Source organism: Bombus terrestris, chromosome 4 (assembly GCF_910591885.1).
Source record: "Bombus terrestris chromosome 4, iyBomTerr1.2, whole genome shotgun sequence".
Taxonomy (NCBI): Eukaryota; Metazoa; Arthropoda; class Insecta; order Hymenoptera; family Apidae; genus Bombus; species Bombus terrestris.
This window is the reverse complement of record NC_063272.1, coordinates 8720515-8739084: the sequence shown is the minus strand read 5'-3', so window position 1 is coordinate 8739084 and position 18570 is coordinate 8720515. Positions and strand designations below refer to the sequence as shown.

Sequence of the window (18570 nt, the reverse complement as noted above, 5' to 3'; positions counted from 1 at the left end):
TTTAGCGGAGAGGGTGGTTTGTTGGAATTTTTGTAGAGAAAAGAAAATTCGAGATTTTATCCTGTATTTTACGTTATTCCATTTTTATTAGATTCATTTGATGTTCGATAACATGTCGTTTAATGTTCATTAAGCAAAATCTGGTAACGACTCGACGTTCCTAAAATATCAAGCAATAGAAACTATAAAACCAAATGGGATTCTTAACGAGTAGCAGATATCGTACCAAAATTAAGGAACAAATTCATTCGAAACACGCGCGACGTGTACACGTGAAATTGCATACGCGTAAAGCACGAGAGGATGCAGATCAAGGCGATCGTTTCGCCGCGACATCGTAAATCGCACTCGCGTCCCGATCCCGTCGCATTTTCGCCATGCACGAGCACGTTTCACGTGCCTCACCATTGATTTGCATACGATCGATCGTCGATTCTGATGGTCGCGTGGCGAATCGCAATGCGATCCGTGCACCGGGCCAATTATGATGTTCCTCGGCACTGTTATCAGATTATTCGCCCGTCATTTCTTCGCATCCCCTGTCGTTTCCTTGCGCTAATGATTCCCCCTGAACGCAATTTGCGCGTTGATACGTGTGCAAACACTCTTCCGGCACCGACAATGTCGTTGAAATTGCAGCCGCCTCGTCGGTGTCCTGATCGTTAACGATTTAACTACGTGTTGGGAATTATTCTTATTTCTTTCCTCGTAAATCGTTGCTTTAAAACTGTATAAAATATGTTTTGTGAATATCTTCGTCTGCTTATAGAATATTCGATGAATATTTGAATATTATTTAATACTATTCGTTGTATTAATATCCTTTCTTAATTTAATGAGATTTTATTACTAATGTAACATCGAGATACAACGTTCAGACTTTGAATATTTTTTAAGAACTTGTAATATTTCAATACGATACAATCTTTTACTTCCGCTTGATGATTTGTAAGTATACCGCGTACGAACTTGGCCGTAAGTAGATCGATGTCGTTCATAGCCAGACCTAATCTCCTTCAGACGTATCATTCTCTACGCTGTATTTCTCCTTTTGTTTCTCTTAGATATAGCGATTTAACAATCGCGTTTTCACACAACTCTAAGCAGATTGATATGGTTCGTAATCAGACATACAATTTCATCGATATCTTCGAAAGAAAATCGAAGACCTACCACTGTCTTCCACATATTGAGGCCAAACGCACACATAGATTATTCATACATTATATCATGAATTCCATCAGACTCGAAACTTCATTACACTTGCAATTCCATTTCTTGCACTACACAACATATCCTTCTGTTTGCATAATAATATCTCGAACGATTAATCTTCGTTTTTCTCGTTCATCTCGAATCTTTTTTTTTTATTCCTTTCACTCGTATTAAGTCCTATCGCGCGATTGGTGTTCGCCAACGCAAAATCGGAGGAAATTTCGAACGAAAATTGGGAACTGCCGTTACCGTGACGCGGACCGACACAACACCGCGTCCGTTCGTGTCGATCGAGTGCGTTAATCTGAGAGCGGACGAAACAACCGAACTGCGGAAGAAACGCGTCGGCCATTAATCGAACGGTTCGATGGTCAAGAACCAGTTCGCAATCAGTTGAAGCGGAAAACTAGGGCGGGGGAGCCGTGCGCTGTTTCACGTGGTGCGTACACGTGCGTGCACACGAACGTAAACATGCCGGCTGGAAAAAACCAACGCGAAACGCGTCGCATCGAAGTACATGGCCCCGGGAACTTTATTGCATCGCGCTGCACAGGATTTAACGTTCTCATCGATCTTTCTCGCTCTACCAGTAACTCTTCCATTTTTTCTTTTTTTTTTTCGACCGTTGTAAACTGTAAATACTGAATGTTTCGAGGAACTTTGATTTTAAATTCCTTTAGCTTCCAATCTACGGGTTTCAGCGTCACAATTTCTGACCTGAACTTTCTTTCGACTTACGATACTTTAAGAAATCTTAACGCAAGTTTCGTGTGTCTCGTGATTCGTAACGTACGTCCTATGTACAATATATGTACGAAAATATACTTTTCGTTCTGTTTCAAAATTTTTAGACTTCTTATGACAATCGATTTTTAATGAAAAGGTTTGCTGAAGTAACAAAATTATAAGCTAAATTTCTATTGAATTGTTAGACACTATACAGTAATTCCAAACTTTTGACCTACCATTAGCGTATTAGTATAGTTGTGTAGAATTTTTGGTGAATAATATATCTCGATGGGGTTTGTATCTAAATTTTGGACAATGTAGAGGAGAGGTAAAGACGTAAGAACATGTAACAACATAAAGTGGTTCGAGCAATGTGTCCTTGGGGTGGGGTAGAATTGCGAGATATCGGCTAACTGGACGTAGGTCTAGGTCTAGGAGTTCATTGCGAGCCTAAGCACTCGGGGCTGATATAGTCGAGTGCTCGCGAGGGTGCAACGTGTGGCCTCGTTACGTTAATGGCGTCATGCTCTGACGCCCTACAGACTGCTCCATGGACCAGTCGGCTCAACAACCGGCGAGTCAATGAAATCCTTTCGATTGTTGCAATTTAACGTTGTTCTTTAACAGAAATTTATACCCTAACTTAATATGAAAAAGTATCGAAAGAGAAGTTATCGATTCAATTCCCCTCTATGTTATAACTTAATTTAATAACAATGTTTCAACGCGCATTTCAACTTATAATTACATTCTTACTTTTAAATTGATTATCAACGATCTTAACATTAACGTTGTGTACTTTTAAACTGTTAATTTCCCATATTATTCAACGATACCTAAAAGCATCATACTTCTGTGTAATTTGATTCCTTGCCTGTACAAATTTTACCAAAATTCCCAATAGTGTGATTTATCCTCCCTATCATATAAATTTTATTTAGTTTTCACCGTTTTACTTTATTAAATTTTATCAAATCTCCGACTATCTCTGATATTATTCAGTGCTATCTTTTCCGAAGTTGACTAGTCTGAACAAAGAAGTGAATAAATCTCAGTAAATACACTGCATCTCAGAGTCATAAATAACAAACGAAGGACAATCCTTAAACGCGTTAGCGTTTGATCACACTCACCGTAAGGAGAATTTACTTGATCGTCGCTGGAAGATTAAGACGTCGAGTTTTCTCTAATTGTTTCGCAAAAACAATCACCAAGGATGATACAACTCTCCGCCTTTAGCTACATCACGTTTCGCCATGGCTACGTGTTATTTATAGGGGACGGGAATCCAAACGATTCGCCGATTAATCGGCGTTTATCTCTGTGAAACTGGAACGCGACTGGTCGCTAGGAGAGACGACGATGCATCGCGAAGAAGAATTTAAATAAGCACGATACGAAGGGGCGAGAGATCGATAACGGACTACGGGCCGACTAATAATACAGATCTACGAGCCAACTGTAGGTGAAAGTAGCCAAGGAGTCTGAAAGAAGGTGCTCGTCTATGCTAAGACGTTATATTATCCGTTAACGATCGCGATTCCATCGTAGGAACGGAAGAATCGACGCGAAGTTGATCGCATAAGTCAGATATGGAAGCTTCAATTAAGGGTCGAACTTTATATTTGCTCTGTGAAAGTGACGCTGGAGTTTCAGCTTTTCTTTTATGTCGAAGATGACATCTAACATACTGTCGCTTATAAACTTTCAGACATTTAATACACCTAGGATAGGTGTTAAATATTGCAATTGGAAGATAAGGTCGACAGTTATTAATAACGTGTACTATAAGAGCAACTAAGGATTTGGTTATAAATTTACTTCAACGAATCTTATCGTATTATTATCAAAATTATATATGTGAAACAAAGTCTGCTTTATTAATCTTCTGCAATTTGAACGCTACTTGACTCTTTCATACTTGATTACTTACTTGTAGAAGTGGTGTTAATAATTTAGATACGCGATACAATATTAAAAATTGGTATTTATCCGTAGAATTTTAATTTAAATTATATTATATAATTATATTTAAATCATATTATATAAAATTTAATTGAAATTACAAGTTATAGGAGTTAGAAAATCTGTATAAAAATTCTATATACAGTGGAAAAAGGATGCATCTCAGAGCAGCAAGAAGTAACTGATTTCGCTTTTTACATCGTTTAAAGGAGGACGAACTTCTTTTAAATAAAATCAACGCAACGTATGTTGGTCAAGATGCAAAGAAGAATATTTCAACTTTACATCGAACATTCAAGCGGCTTAACTATTCACATCGGTCTTCTATAAGTCCCATCTCGGAATTGTATTGCTACATAAAATCGAATGAATCATCCGAGTAAGATCAATTTAATAGTAAATTAAGCAGTGAGTTCGCATTACTGTCTGACTGGCGAAGTGCGCAAGAAAATAGCACTAACTTAGCACTCGACTTCCGTCGTCTGGATTTATTAATGATAATAAGCTACTTCGAAAACGGCGGAAAAAAGGGTGTACGAGCATCGTATAATTAACACGGAGACAAGAAGAAAACACGATTATGCGTACGCCAGTCAGTCTGGCCGACGACACGTCGCATGTCATCGATTTCCATCGAGTTCTCATGTATTACTCATACTACTATGAATTCAGTTATACGTATTTATACTAACGGGACGCGATGCATTCAAGGCGAGCCAGATCTATCGGAACGATGCTTCCTTCATTGAAAATTCACCTGTCCGCCGTTTTATTTAATTAGTTAAGGTAACAGGCCCTCGGTCCTTATCTCAACACTAAACTTTTCCATACGAACCGTGTAAAGAGATCAGAGTGATGGAACAGAGATCAGAAGCTCGGTAAGATCTGTACTGTTATTAGTGTGGTGATCTTTGTGAGGATTTGATACGAAGGTTTCTCTCGAATCTACTACACACCTTGGCTGTCATAATATTCATGAAGCTACTTACAGCGTCAAAATAACTTTCTTGTCCACCGAAATGTTTCAATAATAATGATGGGTAAATAAGTTCACAGTGTACAATTCAACGAAAATAAGGATTATATTCCGTATAATGATCTTCATGTAGAATATAAAAAAATCCCCTTTGAAATATGAATTAATTGTCACGTTTCGCATGAAACTAACGTAGATGTCCAAATATAATACGTATAAATAGGAATGTATCTATCCGTGCATTTAGAGTAGGCTTTACTTCGTTATACCAAACAACGCACATTCCTTCGCATTACAACAGGCAATTGCACTTGCTTCACAGCTTGTGCAGATACGCAAGGTACATACCTGTACAGTGGCTACGAAAGGTATTTGTACACCATTGCATGAATATTATTCTACTCGCATGAATATTATACCAAGCAATTAGATCCAACTGCAATAAATATCGTTTAGTAGTACCTTCGTATGATTGGAAAAATTTCAATTTATCGAAATGAAATGTACAACCTAATTAAAAAACTATTCATTGGAAGATAATGGTATGCACAGTATTTCTCGTAGCTACCGTAGCTAGTTGAGCATTGCGCAGCGATGTTCACGTGGCGTCGGCAGAAAATCAGATATCTTCTCGAGTGTAACAACGCGCTTATTCTCGCGACTAAACAAACGGCCACGAGACGTTCGAACTTTGAATTAAGTAGGACTCGCGTGTGGGTGGCGATCGTGACTTTTCGAGAGTGTGGCCTCTGGCCGCGCAAATTTATGACGAGTAACTTTGTCGAGGAAAGCGCGGCGCAAACCAGTCGATTGCCCCGCGAAATTAATGGCACGGTAATTAGCGTGGCGGTGGTTGTTGCCTGATTGCTTTCGGGAGAGTCGTACACCGCGGTTGTTCGGTCATTTTGAGAAATGAGTCGAGAGCGGCCGTGGTTCAGGAAGTTTTTGTTGTTAATTAAATGGCGGCTTCGCGTTGAATAGATTGTGCTACGTACGCTTGATGTAAGCGGGGAGTGTTGGATTAGACGATTAGATTGATAAATCGGTGGTCAGTCGGGATTCTGTGAACGAGAATTTCTTCGATGGAATGTCAAGATTCTGTCATAACTGTATGATTTAAATCTTCCTGGCGATATTACCGGGAGCTCGCTGTTTCTGTGTATTACAATATCGTTAGCTTTATAAATTAGTTTCTGAATAAACGATGAATTTTTCCATAGAATAACAAGATTCCGAGTACTATAAATCTTAATACGTGATCTCTTAATATTACTCGGAACTTTTAGTTTTTAATTAATGTCCATCCAGTTAAATGCACAGATCAAGGTACGTGTAATTTTTTGGATGATTGAACGACATCGATATTCTATATCCTTCGTTACTCAAATCAGACAACGAATGAAATTCTTGTACGAAATCTGCAAACATCATTCAGGTAATATATTCTCACGATGGCTGAATTTGCATAGTGTCACAATAGAAAATCTACGATATTAAACTTCAGATTTTCCTTCGATTAAATTCCTAGTTTGATTAAATTTCTCCTCGACCCGATATGTTCGTCGAAAGCCTAAAACTCCACGTTAATCACATGTGTAAATCAACGCACTTGTCAAGTTTTTAAATCAATACACTCGTGAAACGCGTAAGTCTCGAAGAGAGCATCGGATACCGAAATAAAATCCAAAATCGTCCATCGTCTGTCCCAAAATCCAACGAGCAATCAAAATCGTTTGCAAGTTCGTTTTCGATGACCGGTATGCACCAACGATGATACCGTTGCGAAGCAAAGAGCCACACCCTTGCCCGGTGCACACATGTATCCGTGTGCACTGTGCACACGCGATGGAAGTCAGCGGCAGATACACGTGACTATGTGTACACCGCTTCACGAGTTGTACCGATTGCATCTAGGCGTCGGGACGCAGCAAGATCCACGCTGGAAAAGGGAAGAGACTGGATGGAATTCGAGGCGAAACCGCCGATTCCTGCATCGATCTTCAAGTTCTCCGTTCTCCATTCGCCGTTCGTCAGATATACGAATTCCACGACCATTCCTTTCTCCCCCTTAACGTTCCTTCAGAGAAATCCTCTGAATCGCGAATCAAAGGAAAATCGAACTATGGTAGAACCTGGTTTATACGAACGAGAAGTTGATACCCGGTCTCTGTTATCCGAGCTAAGCTTGTAATTTCAATTATACAATACAATTATACGGCACGAACGCGTGCTCTTATAATCAGAGCGCGGATTTTTACGCATTTGTGGAACATACGAAGGTGCAAAAAATGCGCACGACGTAACGTAGAAAAATATATAAAATAACTAAAGTGAGATAATTATCGTAGTATTTAGTAGATGAAACAAATTTCCACTTAAATTTCATCTCTTTGATTATATTCGTAAAAGTATATAAAGAATGGATGGAAATCCGTTGTCTACTTAGAACGAATATTTGGATAAACGACGGCTGTTCGATTACAGGGGCACAGAAATGACAAATCGTTGGAAAATTGGAAATTATTCGAAAATTGTTGCAGAAATTGGAAATTATTCGAAACTATTCGAGGCGCAGAGCGCGATGGATGTGTTGAACGAGGTAAAGATTCCGCATTCGTTCGATCGTTTCTCCGCTGTCCGGCGTGGAATAATTTACGGGCTCGTGACGCTCGAGAAAATCGAACGGCGGAACAGAAATTACGCGGTTATCCCGTCGAAATTGGCACGACTACGGTCCGTGGCTCTTGAACGCGTGCACACACGAGTATACGCGAGCGTGTCGTCGAACGGCTCCCTCCACGACGCGTGTCATTAAACCAGTATCCTAGACAACTGGCGCTGATTATTTAGCAATACAAATCATTCCGCGTGCGAGAGCTCTATCTTTCGCTCTTTCGTTTTATCCTTCTTCTACGCGTTTCCATCTGATAGTAGTTTCTTCTTCGTTCAACTCGCGTTACAAGCGAGTTTTCGCGTGCGCGGGCGTGGTACGTACCACTTACGCGCCGACGAAGAAGGAAACACACGCGGCCGTGCAGGTACACGGCGAACGTGGCCCCGTGTAAGTACGTGTGCATCAGATAGCCGAGTGGAGAAACAGTTTCGTTGATTAGCGAGCTCGTTGAACCGGCCGTATTATGTACTTTGTCGAATCGCAGAAACGCTTCGTCGAGAGACTTATGGCGGTCACAGGGCTTAAATATCCTTGCTCCGTGTCGAGAACGTCCAAACGTTGCTCCTGCACGGAACACGGGGACCTGATTCAAGTATAAGTGGGAATTTGTTGCCAATTCCGAGTGATCGTGCAATGCGATTGCTAGAATGAATGTTACTTTCTTGCAGTTTTCACGGTAGTTCTTGGTTCTTGGAATTTACATTTCATTCCGAGACGGATTTTGGTGATGAGTTTATTACTCAAATAATATCTTTCATGTAAAATTGAATATAAGTTAGTTGAATCTATGTCACCTGGTTAATTTCAACGAAGTTTTAGAATCTAGAAAAGGCTCTAAAATATGACCTCGTTATCTACTCAACAAGTACACCGTTGTGCGTGTCTTTCGATCCATTCAAACCAAATAGACAACAGCTTAAACTTTTATTAAATTCGAAGAAATTTTTTCAGAGAAACTCGACTAATCCGAAGGAGACTTTATGATGACACGACGAGATGTATAGAACCTTCTGTTGAACTAATTTCTCAATAATTACAAATCTTCCTAACACGCTTGAGCCAAGCTACACGATCAACGCTCCAAAACGAATCATTTTCATCACATTGTAGAAACATTTCCTTGAAACCAATAAACCGCGAAAACCTTTGACTCTCATAGGAAAAGCGTAATGAGCTAAGAACATCGAAACATCCAACAGGCGTGCTGTCGAACATCTGAATTTCCGCGTGCATGACGATGATAGCTTCCAATAGAAACGCTGTTGGAGCATCAAGCTACTCGCAATACTCGTTCGATGAGTCATCTTGCGAGCAGAGAGATCACTGGATATTGCGTTATCGCAAGGGTCGTCGGCCAGATCGATGTTATCATCGTACTAATCAGCGCGAGGGCATCCGTAGAATGAGACGAAGAAACTTTGCTTCTTCGGATGAAGCTTCCTGAATCGTTGCAGGACGTCGTCTGACAACGATAGACGAGCATCTACGATATCTTCGTTGTGAAATGGTTAACTCTCGCGATTCAATATGACTAGATCATCTTAAACTCAGATGGTTTTAAAATAATTGGCAGGAAAATTATTTAGATTGCTTATGACTTTGACCATTAGAGAATAACTTTTTAGAAACATGTTTCACATACAGTATAAGGAAAAAAATGACATAAATAGCAATAGAAAAAGCCTGGAAAGTATTCTAGATGCTATATACGCGTTGGAAATGATAATAAATATCACGCAACGCTTGATAATTGTAATAAAAATAAATACTGCGTAATATCTGTGCTGACCCAAATACGCATTAAATACAAATTGCTTATTAATATTTAAAAAATATTTATTTATAATTTCCAAATCTATTACTCTATTTTTCATTCTCTATATATCAATAAAGTATTTGCGAGCGGAAATTAGATAAATTTCAATTTGCTGATACGGGTCCTCCTGACTTTGACCAGTTTACTTCGGTCTCCACTCCGGTGATTAATTCGAAGGTGAAATCAAGCATGAACCGATGGAGATATCAAGCATGTAGATACCACGGTGGACCGTGGCTTTTCGACGGCTGACCCGGAATATGTGCTCGAAATAATCGTCGGCCATTAGTTTCTTCGCGCGGTCATCATTTACACGGGACCGCTATCACCGTCGACGTCCGGTGGAGTCGATCTTTCATGCTCAACGTCTTTCTCGCACTGAACGATATTTCCTTGGCACCGGCTCATTTGTATTTATTAGCCGAATCGCGTGGATGCTTGCCTTTGCTCGTATGGTACTATGTTTATGTATGTAAAAGATGGAATGTTGAATAAAACGAGGACGCGTTGTGAAGTTATCTCCAAACTGATAAGAGAGACGAAGCTTGTTTTATAAATTGAAAAGTTCAGGTTGATAAATCGCACTCTTTTTTTGTCACAGTCATTAATTTCATGAAATTAGAATTTTCCGCAAAGTTAAGCTGAATACGTAACCCCGATTCTTTCAGAACCATCCTCGCTATTTGTGGCGTAAATTCATCTGGTAAATTCACGCGGTATACGCATAAAAACAGAACAACGCTACATCTCTGTTCTACATCTCTATGTTTCAAAAACCCTGTCACACTTTCTTTTTGCTACAACAATTCCTTCCACAAAGCGTCATTAATCGACGCAAACATCCGCCATTCCCCTTATCCTTGTTTCCTCGGGGGAACCTGAACAGCGCGATTGCCGGTTCGACTTAATCGAACGCGGGATCTCGCGGTATCGTCTGGAGGATTTTTCGCTGCGTCGCCGACCGACTCGTCGTATCCGATGTCATTATCCTAGGAGTAGAGATAATGGCGGCGTGGCCGCGCGAATACATGGATCGGCAGGCGAGGCATGCAGGAGCCTGGAGCCGCATTATCGCGGGATTACGTAAGCGCGGCATACGGTACGCTTGTGTGTTACGCTATAATTAGGACCGGCCTGGCATAACCGCGAGCCGCCGCCGTCCAGCGCAAATACGCCCGCCGTGTAATCCGCGCCCGTACTAGCGGCCAACGATAAACCTTAACGGGGGATGAGTCCTCTGCCGTCGAGGTACGAACAAAAACCAACCAGCCACGTTCGATAGATGACTGGAGAGAAAAAGAGAAAGAGAAAGAGAGAGAGAGAGAGAGAGAAAGAAAGAGTGGCGGGGACGGTGAAAGGGTTTTGCTTTGACGAAACGTTGTAGACAGTATGGTGAGTCTTGGTGAGTACATATAGCGATATAGTGCAACAGATTTTTTCCTACGATTTAAGATATTGTATTTTAGTGGAAGCGTTTAACGTTTGCTTTATGAACTGACACATCCCTCAACTACTAGATCGGTGTATATGAAATGTCGCTTTTTTAAAGTAGAACTTCAGGTACATGTACCTTATTCAAAATATCGTATCTTCTATTAGAGGAATTTATCCGAAACGATCGACATATGCGTGAACGAACTTTTATCCGTTTCATCATCGCGAATGCTTCGTAGAATTTGTCCAATCTGTATCTATCGATATTTTGTAAGTTATCCAACAATTTTTAAAAAATGTCCACTTCTCAAAAATTATTCGTTAATTGTCATTAATTCCACCGATAGCGCCGTAACATTCCAGTCTACCCTCTAAATATCACAAATCGAGCCGCGAACCAATTGAAAAAGATGTACGTACACACGCAGACCGGCTACAATACAATCGTAACGCCATAAATCAAAGCGATGCGAGAGGCCCTAACCAGGCGTCTCCAATAAATTAATAACCTGGCGCGGACCTCGGGGTTACGTCAGGGTTCCGCGAGTTGGCCGCGCGCGCCAGCAAGTGGCGAAAATCAAGATCTCGCGGTTCTCGTTCCCGACGTACGCTTGATTAATACCCAGATGTAATTACTGGCCGGGAGGAAGGGTGCACGCGAGCCAAAGAGAAAAGGGCAGGCTCACGCCAACGACGTCCGAACGACCTAACACACAGAGAGGAATATCTTCCAGTGCAACGAAGACAAAGTGATACGATCTACCAAAGGTGACCAAAGAGGAAAGACGAGGAAGAAAAGGAGGAGGTAGGAGGGCGGAGAAGGTGGAGGCTGTTAAGCTGCCGAGGGAACGAAATCCTGACAGATTTCATCGTGGGCTGACGTAAACAATTTGCGAATGTAAATACCTGTTGAATATTGAGCGCGCCGGCTCCAAGAGAGAGAGCTCGAGGGGCCTCACACCTTACGGTCCGTTTACCCTTTAAACTTGTGATTACCTCCACCATCTTCCACCTACCGCGGCTCGCACACTACTTGCTGCGACGTACGTGTGTGCAACGTACGTAGGAACATGGAATCGTTTCCACGTCATCGGCATAAATTATACGCGAACATTGTGCTGCCACGCCGGATCCGCGGTGCTCGACGTGGATCGCGAACCTATCCGTCCGCATCGCGCGATTCGCAGGCGCGATCGAGAGCCTCGATAAACAAGCGAGAACCCTTATTCGAAAAGAAACGACGACGGTGGGACCGGCGGCGTTGGGCTCCGGGTCGTTTCGTGAAATTACGTGCTGCGTGATCACTCGGTGGGTTCTGACGTTTTCGTGCTGGCAGTTTCCGCGCTTTCCCAGTGATTGATTTCGGCTCTCTTTTAGCCAAAGAAATTTTGCTGTTGAGGTGTATGTATTCGAGTGGGAATTGTAATTTTGATTGCGAAATTTTCAGACATTTTTAAATGATAACTTAGATTTGGGAAGAAGCATTGTACACCAAAGGAGTGTATAAACGAATTTCTATTATTTTGTTTCCTCGAATTGACTGTAGGCTTGGTTACTTTTAACGAAAGCGTAGAAATAGTATTCGAACGAAACTCCATCTTTGTAGATGAAATACCTTCGTTTCTTGATATACGTCAGTTTTATGTTTCTCCTTTAAGACGATACCCTATGTATGTAGAATTTTATATCTTTCGGTTTCTTCTAATTTCGCTTCCAGTTTCTATATTCACTTGGGATGTTTCTGAGAGAATGCGACATAATCGACTATCTCCAATTTCAATTCTAATCTGCATGTCCGTTAAAAATAAACCAAGCTTGCATTAATCTATTCCAATAATAATCCAGTCCGGTATCCATCCCATTCCATAGTTGTTTCAATTTGAAAACGCAACGGTATACTGATTTCTGTGCATGATATGCTCGTGACAAATGAGGTTATATCAATTCAGTAACAGGCGCACGAGCACGAATGTGTAAAAATCGGGGGAAAAATAATTAATTCAAGACGCGCGATTAATAACTCAGTCACCGAACTCGGTTCATCCCGTCGAAACGAGTCGCAGCGGTAATTTATCGATACTGAAATTAAGGCTGTTTGCCAATTAGATCGCGGTCACGGAAGTTACGCGTTTCAGTTGATAAGGACGCGTGTGAAGATAATTGCTTATTTCTGTAGATCGATCGCCAACCCGATAGAGTAGCAGACGCGTCCGATAAGCGATTCACCGCGCATTTAATTATAACGGGACCGATGATAACGGTACGGGCGTGTCAACGCCGAACTTAGGCGCTGATCGGGTAGACAGGGCGTTGATTTTATATTGTTCATCGTGATTTAGGAGTCTAAGATAGAAGAGATTACTTTTCAGCAGTATTCTTCTCTACATAATTTTCAGCGATTTGCGTATTCGAGACGTTGTATAGATACCGACTTTATGATCCAGCGTTGCTGCATGATAGCGTATTTAGAGAGCGCTTACGATCGAAGATATTGTGTTTTAATTTATGTGTCAGTATTTAAAATCGAGTTCATTGTCGTTCTCTGTAATTAGATTTATCAACTAGATCTTATTATCGTTGTTGACAATTTGTATATTTAAAACGAAGTAAGAAGATATTATATTTCGACTCACCGTCCTGGTTCATCCCGTGACCGCTGTCATCTGTTCAAAAAGAAAGAAAACAAAAGAATTACATCATTAGAATGTAGAATAGGTGCCAGTGGGGGTCTTAATTCGTTCTTTTTCAATGGGTCTTGTCAAGTTCTGCGCTCATGGGTCTTTACTTAAAAACGTGCACCATAGAAAGGCAGACAAAGTCGTAAAATTACTTTCAACCAGCGATCGATTGAATATCTCTTTATTCTTTCGCCATGCAAATTCATACTTTTCACATTCTGTGTAGCGCTCTACGTTGAAATATTTCAATTACTGCAAGTATATTAACTTCTACAGTTTAATCGTGAAAATATAGCAAATACATTGTACAATTTATATTTCAATTACTCTAAATGTATAAACATTTTATAGCTCGTGTACGTGTACACAGTACACGGACATTTTAATCATGACGGTATACCAAGCGCATAATTAACACTATAAATCTCAGCTACCAGTTGAGTGTTCCAAAAAAGTCAATTCTCCCTGTCGAGAATCTAAAGCATTCGCCTAGTTGATACAGCGATTCAAGGTTGTCTCGAAGTTCGACGAGAGTACCTAGGAAAAAAGAGAGATACTTCTAAGGTTGCACGTTGCAGATCACGAGAACTTGCAACGATAGCAGACTGCAGAGTCGAGCTGCAACCTATTTGTACTGGCGGCTGGTATCGCGGCATCGCGCTGTGTTCCTTTATTTAACCCCATAAATAACCGGCCGCTATCTCAACCCCGAACGTTTCCTCCGCTAAATACGAACACAGACGCGGCTGGCGAAATATTACGTGCTGCCAGTCACTCCGTTACGGGGTTGCCACAATGGGAATCCCCGCGAGGGCATCTCACCAGCCAAAGAATTCCTCGCCATACTTCTCTTTTTCCTTTTTTCTTATTCACGGTGTTAGAAGAGCATCGTCCCTTCCAATAAAATCACTCGAGACGTTCCTTCTTCGTATGAGTTGAAGCGTTTAAAAGAGAGATAGATATTACATCCTCGCTGAGATAAATCTTGATTAGGAGTTATGGTTGGAGTTGTGGAAAGTGTTGAATTGGAACGAGTTTATTAGATTAATACACGTAAGATGTCGTCTCCTCGGAATAGCTCGATAGATTTCTATTTTATTGGCAATTATCAACCACGTTAACGAAGATGAAATTTGCTGTATCATCTCTATACACTCGACGTTAAGGAGATTTCAAATTTTTTTGATTACGAATCGAAATTTCAATATCATCCATTAAGATTCTACGTCAATTATCAGCCACTTTGAGGAAGCAGGAATTTTCCACAGATTAAGTATATTTAATATACTCGGAAGATTTCTAATAAAAATACCAAAACTTCAATGTCGTTCATTGAAGTTCTACGTCAATTATCGACCACTTTAAGGAAGCAGGAATTTTCCACAGGTTACGTATATTTAATATATCCGGAAGATTTCTAATAAAAATATCAAAATTTCAATATCACCTAGATTAGACAAAGGTCTAGATCAATTATCAACTACCCTAAAGAAGACATTTTCGGATGATTCACGTATATTCAGTATTCAGGAGTTCAAACAGTATCAAAACCTCGTTATTTGTCGTCACGAATAAATAGGATATTTATTAAGAAGAACAATTTTCATCCCTTACCATTAACATCTACCCCTTCTAAAGAAAGTAGTATGGAAGTAATATTCCAAACGAGCCAATTTAACTTTCCAAGTGAAACATTCTATAGCAAACAAATGAACAAATAAGGTGGATCGTAAATGGGGAAAAATTTGCAGCTATACTTCCATATTGCGTTACGTCCCTCATAACTCGTCGATGGTTTCCCGTTTCGAGCAACAAAACACCATGAACTATGTACGCTTCCTTAAGCGCGAGTTATGAAATGAACTTGTTAATTTCAGGGGGCGTTGAGTACCAGGGGCAGGTTTTACAACGTTGCGTGCATCGTCGTATTCCTTCAAAGAGGCGGACAGTTTCGATGCATATGAAATTAATGTTCGAACGTAGGATTTAATATCTCATGGCGGACGTCGGGTGTCTCCACACTTGGCGACATGTTACGCTGCTTTCGAACGCGATTTCAACGAACCAGCGCTAGATAATGCAGCAGCGGAGATATTTTTCTGTGCCAGGCGTGAATTTTATTCGTGAAAATGAACTGTTTTCTTTGCAAGTTTATATGTATAAAGAAACGTGTGGCAAGTAAGGGTGAATGTGAATAACGGTGAGCAGCTTTAGGTGAGTGAGAGTTTCGCGTTTTTAAAGAGCAGAGCGGGTAGAGCTTGTTTCTAACGAGTCCCGAGAGAACGAGTTTCGGCGGAGAGAGAAACTAAGCTTGCTTGAAAAAAATCGAATTTTTGTTAATCGCCGTGCATTAATTACGCTTACGTAATAACTGTTTCAAGTATCTTCTATGATAACATTAATATTATGATTGTTATCCTTTAATTACGTACTTATTACCTTTTTTCACACGAATATTTTTCATCGAATAGGATTTTCTAAAATATTTTTTTCCGATTTTCCCGTCGTTATCTTACAAATACTTCTTAGCAAATGGAAACACCTCTAGACTCAACTAGTTAAAACTATCTTTTCACTATCTTTATTATTGTTTCATAAGAAAACAGTCCATAAAAGAGCAACCATTACACTTTCTCTGTATTTTAACTACCTAAATATATACCATAAAGATCCCTCTTTTCAATCTGTGGTGGGTGATGTAAAGGATTAATAAAATGAAAACGAAAGATTGCTGTTGCCCATCAAATATATTTAGAATAAGGCAAAGACAGTGTATGATCGCTCGCGGATAACTCGATAACTCGTATAACTCGTGAAACTGTTAATAACTGATTCGCTCGCGATCGCGTCCGCTTATTTATACTGGTCAGGGGAGAGTCGGAAAATTGGAATTCGCCGCGTAGCGGCGACATTGTTATGCCCGGAGTTTATTTATCGTTACGTTTTGTGCTTCAAGGCGGTGAAAATGTTTCGAGGTAAAACAACAACATGAGTCGCTTTCGATTCGCATCGTCCTCTGATCCATGTGTCGCTACAAATCCATAACGAAATCACCAAACGATTACAACTTCCATACGACCAAAATTTAAAGAAAATCACAGAAGTGTCACTTTTCAATTTCTTCTCCATTACATATTAACCACGTATTAATCGTCATAAAATTTTCTCTCTCGAATTCATAATCGAATGGCCAGGTAATGACAATTTTGCAACCACGAACGCATGATCGATCGATAGATTACAAAGTCGCGGACAAGACGATAGGATCTCGTCCTTAAAGTATATAATTCCATGCGGTGGTCACCGCGTACCTACGCTCTGGTATTAATTACAAATTAATGCAACTAGATAACCGCAAAGCCATTAGAGATAATCGAAGTCGGATCGGTGCTGCGGCCGGTCGATTCGCAATTAAAACATTGTCGCGGCGGTGGTCGACGCGAGAGAATCGTGAAACGAACGAAAAATTTACGGTGAGGCACGGGAACCCAATTTATGCTCCGCGGCGAGCCACGATTTTTCCGCGCACGGCTAATTAAGCGCGGTGTCCGCTCGTTAAGGATGTACTTCGAGTATGCTGCCCCTATCGATACTAATTGCTTGCAGGGGAAATGCACAGATGGAAAATTCTACCTGCACAATTCTTTTTACCTTTCGATTCCGGCGTTTTAAGCAAGTCTAAAGTATTACATATATATCATCTTTTAATCGAGTAGATGCCTAAGTGGAGCGATATACTTGTGGTTGATAGCTCAGAGTTTCGTCTTTCTCTTTTTGTGGAAGAAATATTAATATTAATTTATCGATAACAATTTTATTTCATTATATTTATTTAATTATAATTTATTAATTTATTGAGTGATAATATTATTATTAATGAAAATATTACTTCTTAATTCAATAAGTCAAGTGATATACTTTGTTTAGATAATTTTACGAGCTTTTTTCCTTCTCGTGGAAGAAGAACGTTATTTTCTAATTCACTAAGAGGAACGATACCACTTGGTTTAAATAATTTAAAGGATAATTTGAAGGAATTCTTCACGACGCTACAATCTCTATGAAAAATAAATAGATTAGTTCTCTTTGATTTTTAATTGTTAATATGACGTTCGTTTATTGTCTTCCAAACTTCATTTCATTAACCCTGCTGACTCTAACGAGTCAAAGTGAACTTTCGTGTAATCGAATTATTAATTTGGTCATAGAAACTGTGGGAAGGAATAGATAAAATAAGGAAATCGGTGGATTCCCGATCGAGACATTGAATTATGGTCTTTGTCCGTCACTATCGAGACGATCTTCCAACATGGCGCTCATCATTGGCCGCAAAGACGAACGATATCGATCTCCGACGATCGAGATATAGGTACAATGGCCCGAGGTGGTCCCGCATGATCAATTTAATTCGAATAGCTGAGACGTCGCTCAGCGTGAGACGACAAATATTTAGAATTGCATCAACAATGTTTTCGTGCTTTGATTAACGTTAACGTCAGCGAATGCAATTAGTATCAACCGCGATACGATTGTCTGATAAATCGATTCGCTGATGAGAACGGATCACGAACGGCGATTATTGTCGTTTAAACACATAAGCGATCGATCACACCGCTACAACGTCCAGAGCAACTGATGTTACAGCTTAGACGTTATTAAAATTCATTTAACCATTTTATTTCCTACCGACTATGTAAATTTTCCTATTTCAACAAAATAATTGCGACTTGTACTATTAAATCGATGAAATGAGAAGCGGTGTATGTAAAAAAATTACGTTAATGAATCATGCTGTTCACGCTTGAATACATAAAATGTGGAATAGCAACGAAGTTATGTTTCTTCGTAACCAACAAGAATGTCGAGGCGACAATTACAATTCTAAAAGAGAAAGATAACATGAAATCGTCGTTCCAAAACATCTCCAAATTAATATACTTAATAGGATCACGAATCTCGACGAATCTCTTGAAATAGAAATCTCTCTGAAATCATTTTCATAAAGCCCTAAATAAGCTCTCTCACGATCAACAAGAAGAATAATAGTCCAAGCAATCGAATGCCATATCAACGCGACAATTAT

At 40.1% G+C, this 18570-nt stretch overlaps 1 protein-coding gene and 1 long non-coding RNA gene across 5 annotated transcripts in view; one reads left to right on the top strand and one right to left on the bottom strand.

The window, feature by feature from the left end:
* Nucleotides 1-18570, top strand: part of LOC105665711 — a 135214-nt gene that overhangs the window by 27486 nt on the left and 89158 nt on the right. The window lies entirely within an intron of this gene.
* The window catches only part of LOC100647018 (paired box protein Pax-5), a 146249-nt gene that overhangs the window by 123014 nt on the left and 4665 nt on the right, over nt 1-18570 (bottom strand). For all 4 annotated transcript variants that reach the window (XM_048404776.1, XM_048404773.1, XM_048404774.1 and 1 more), the window contains exon 2: nt 13443-13472. In XM_048404776.1, coding sequence (XP_048260733.1) covers nt 13443-13472 — 30 coding nt within the window. The remainder of the gene's footprint in view (nt 1-13442; nt 13473-18570) is intronic.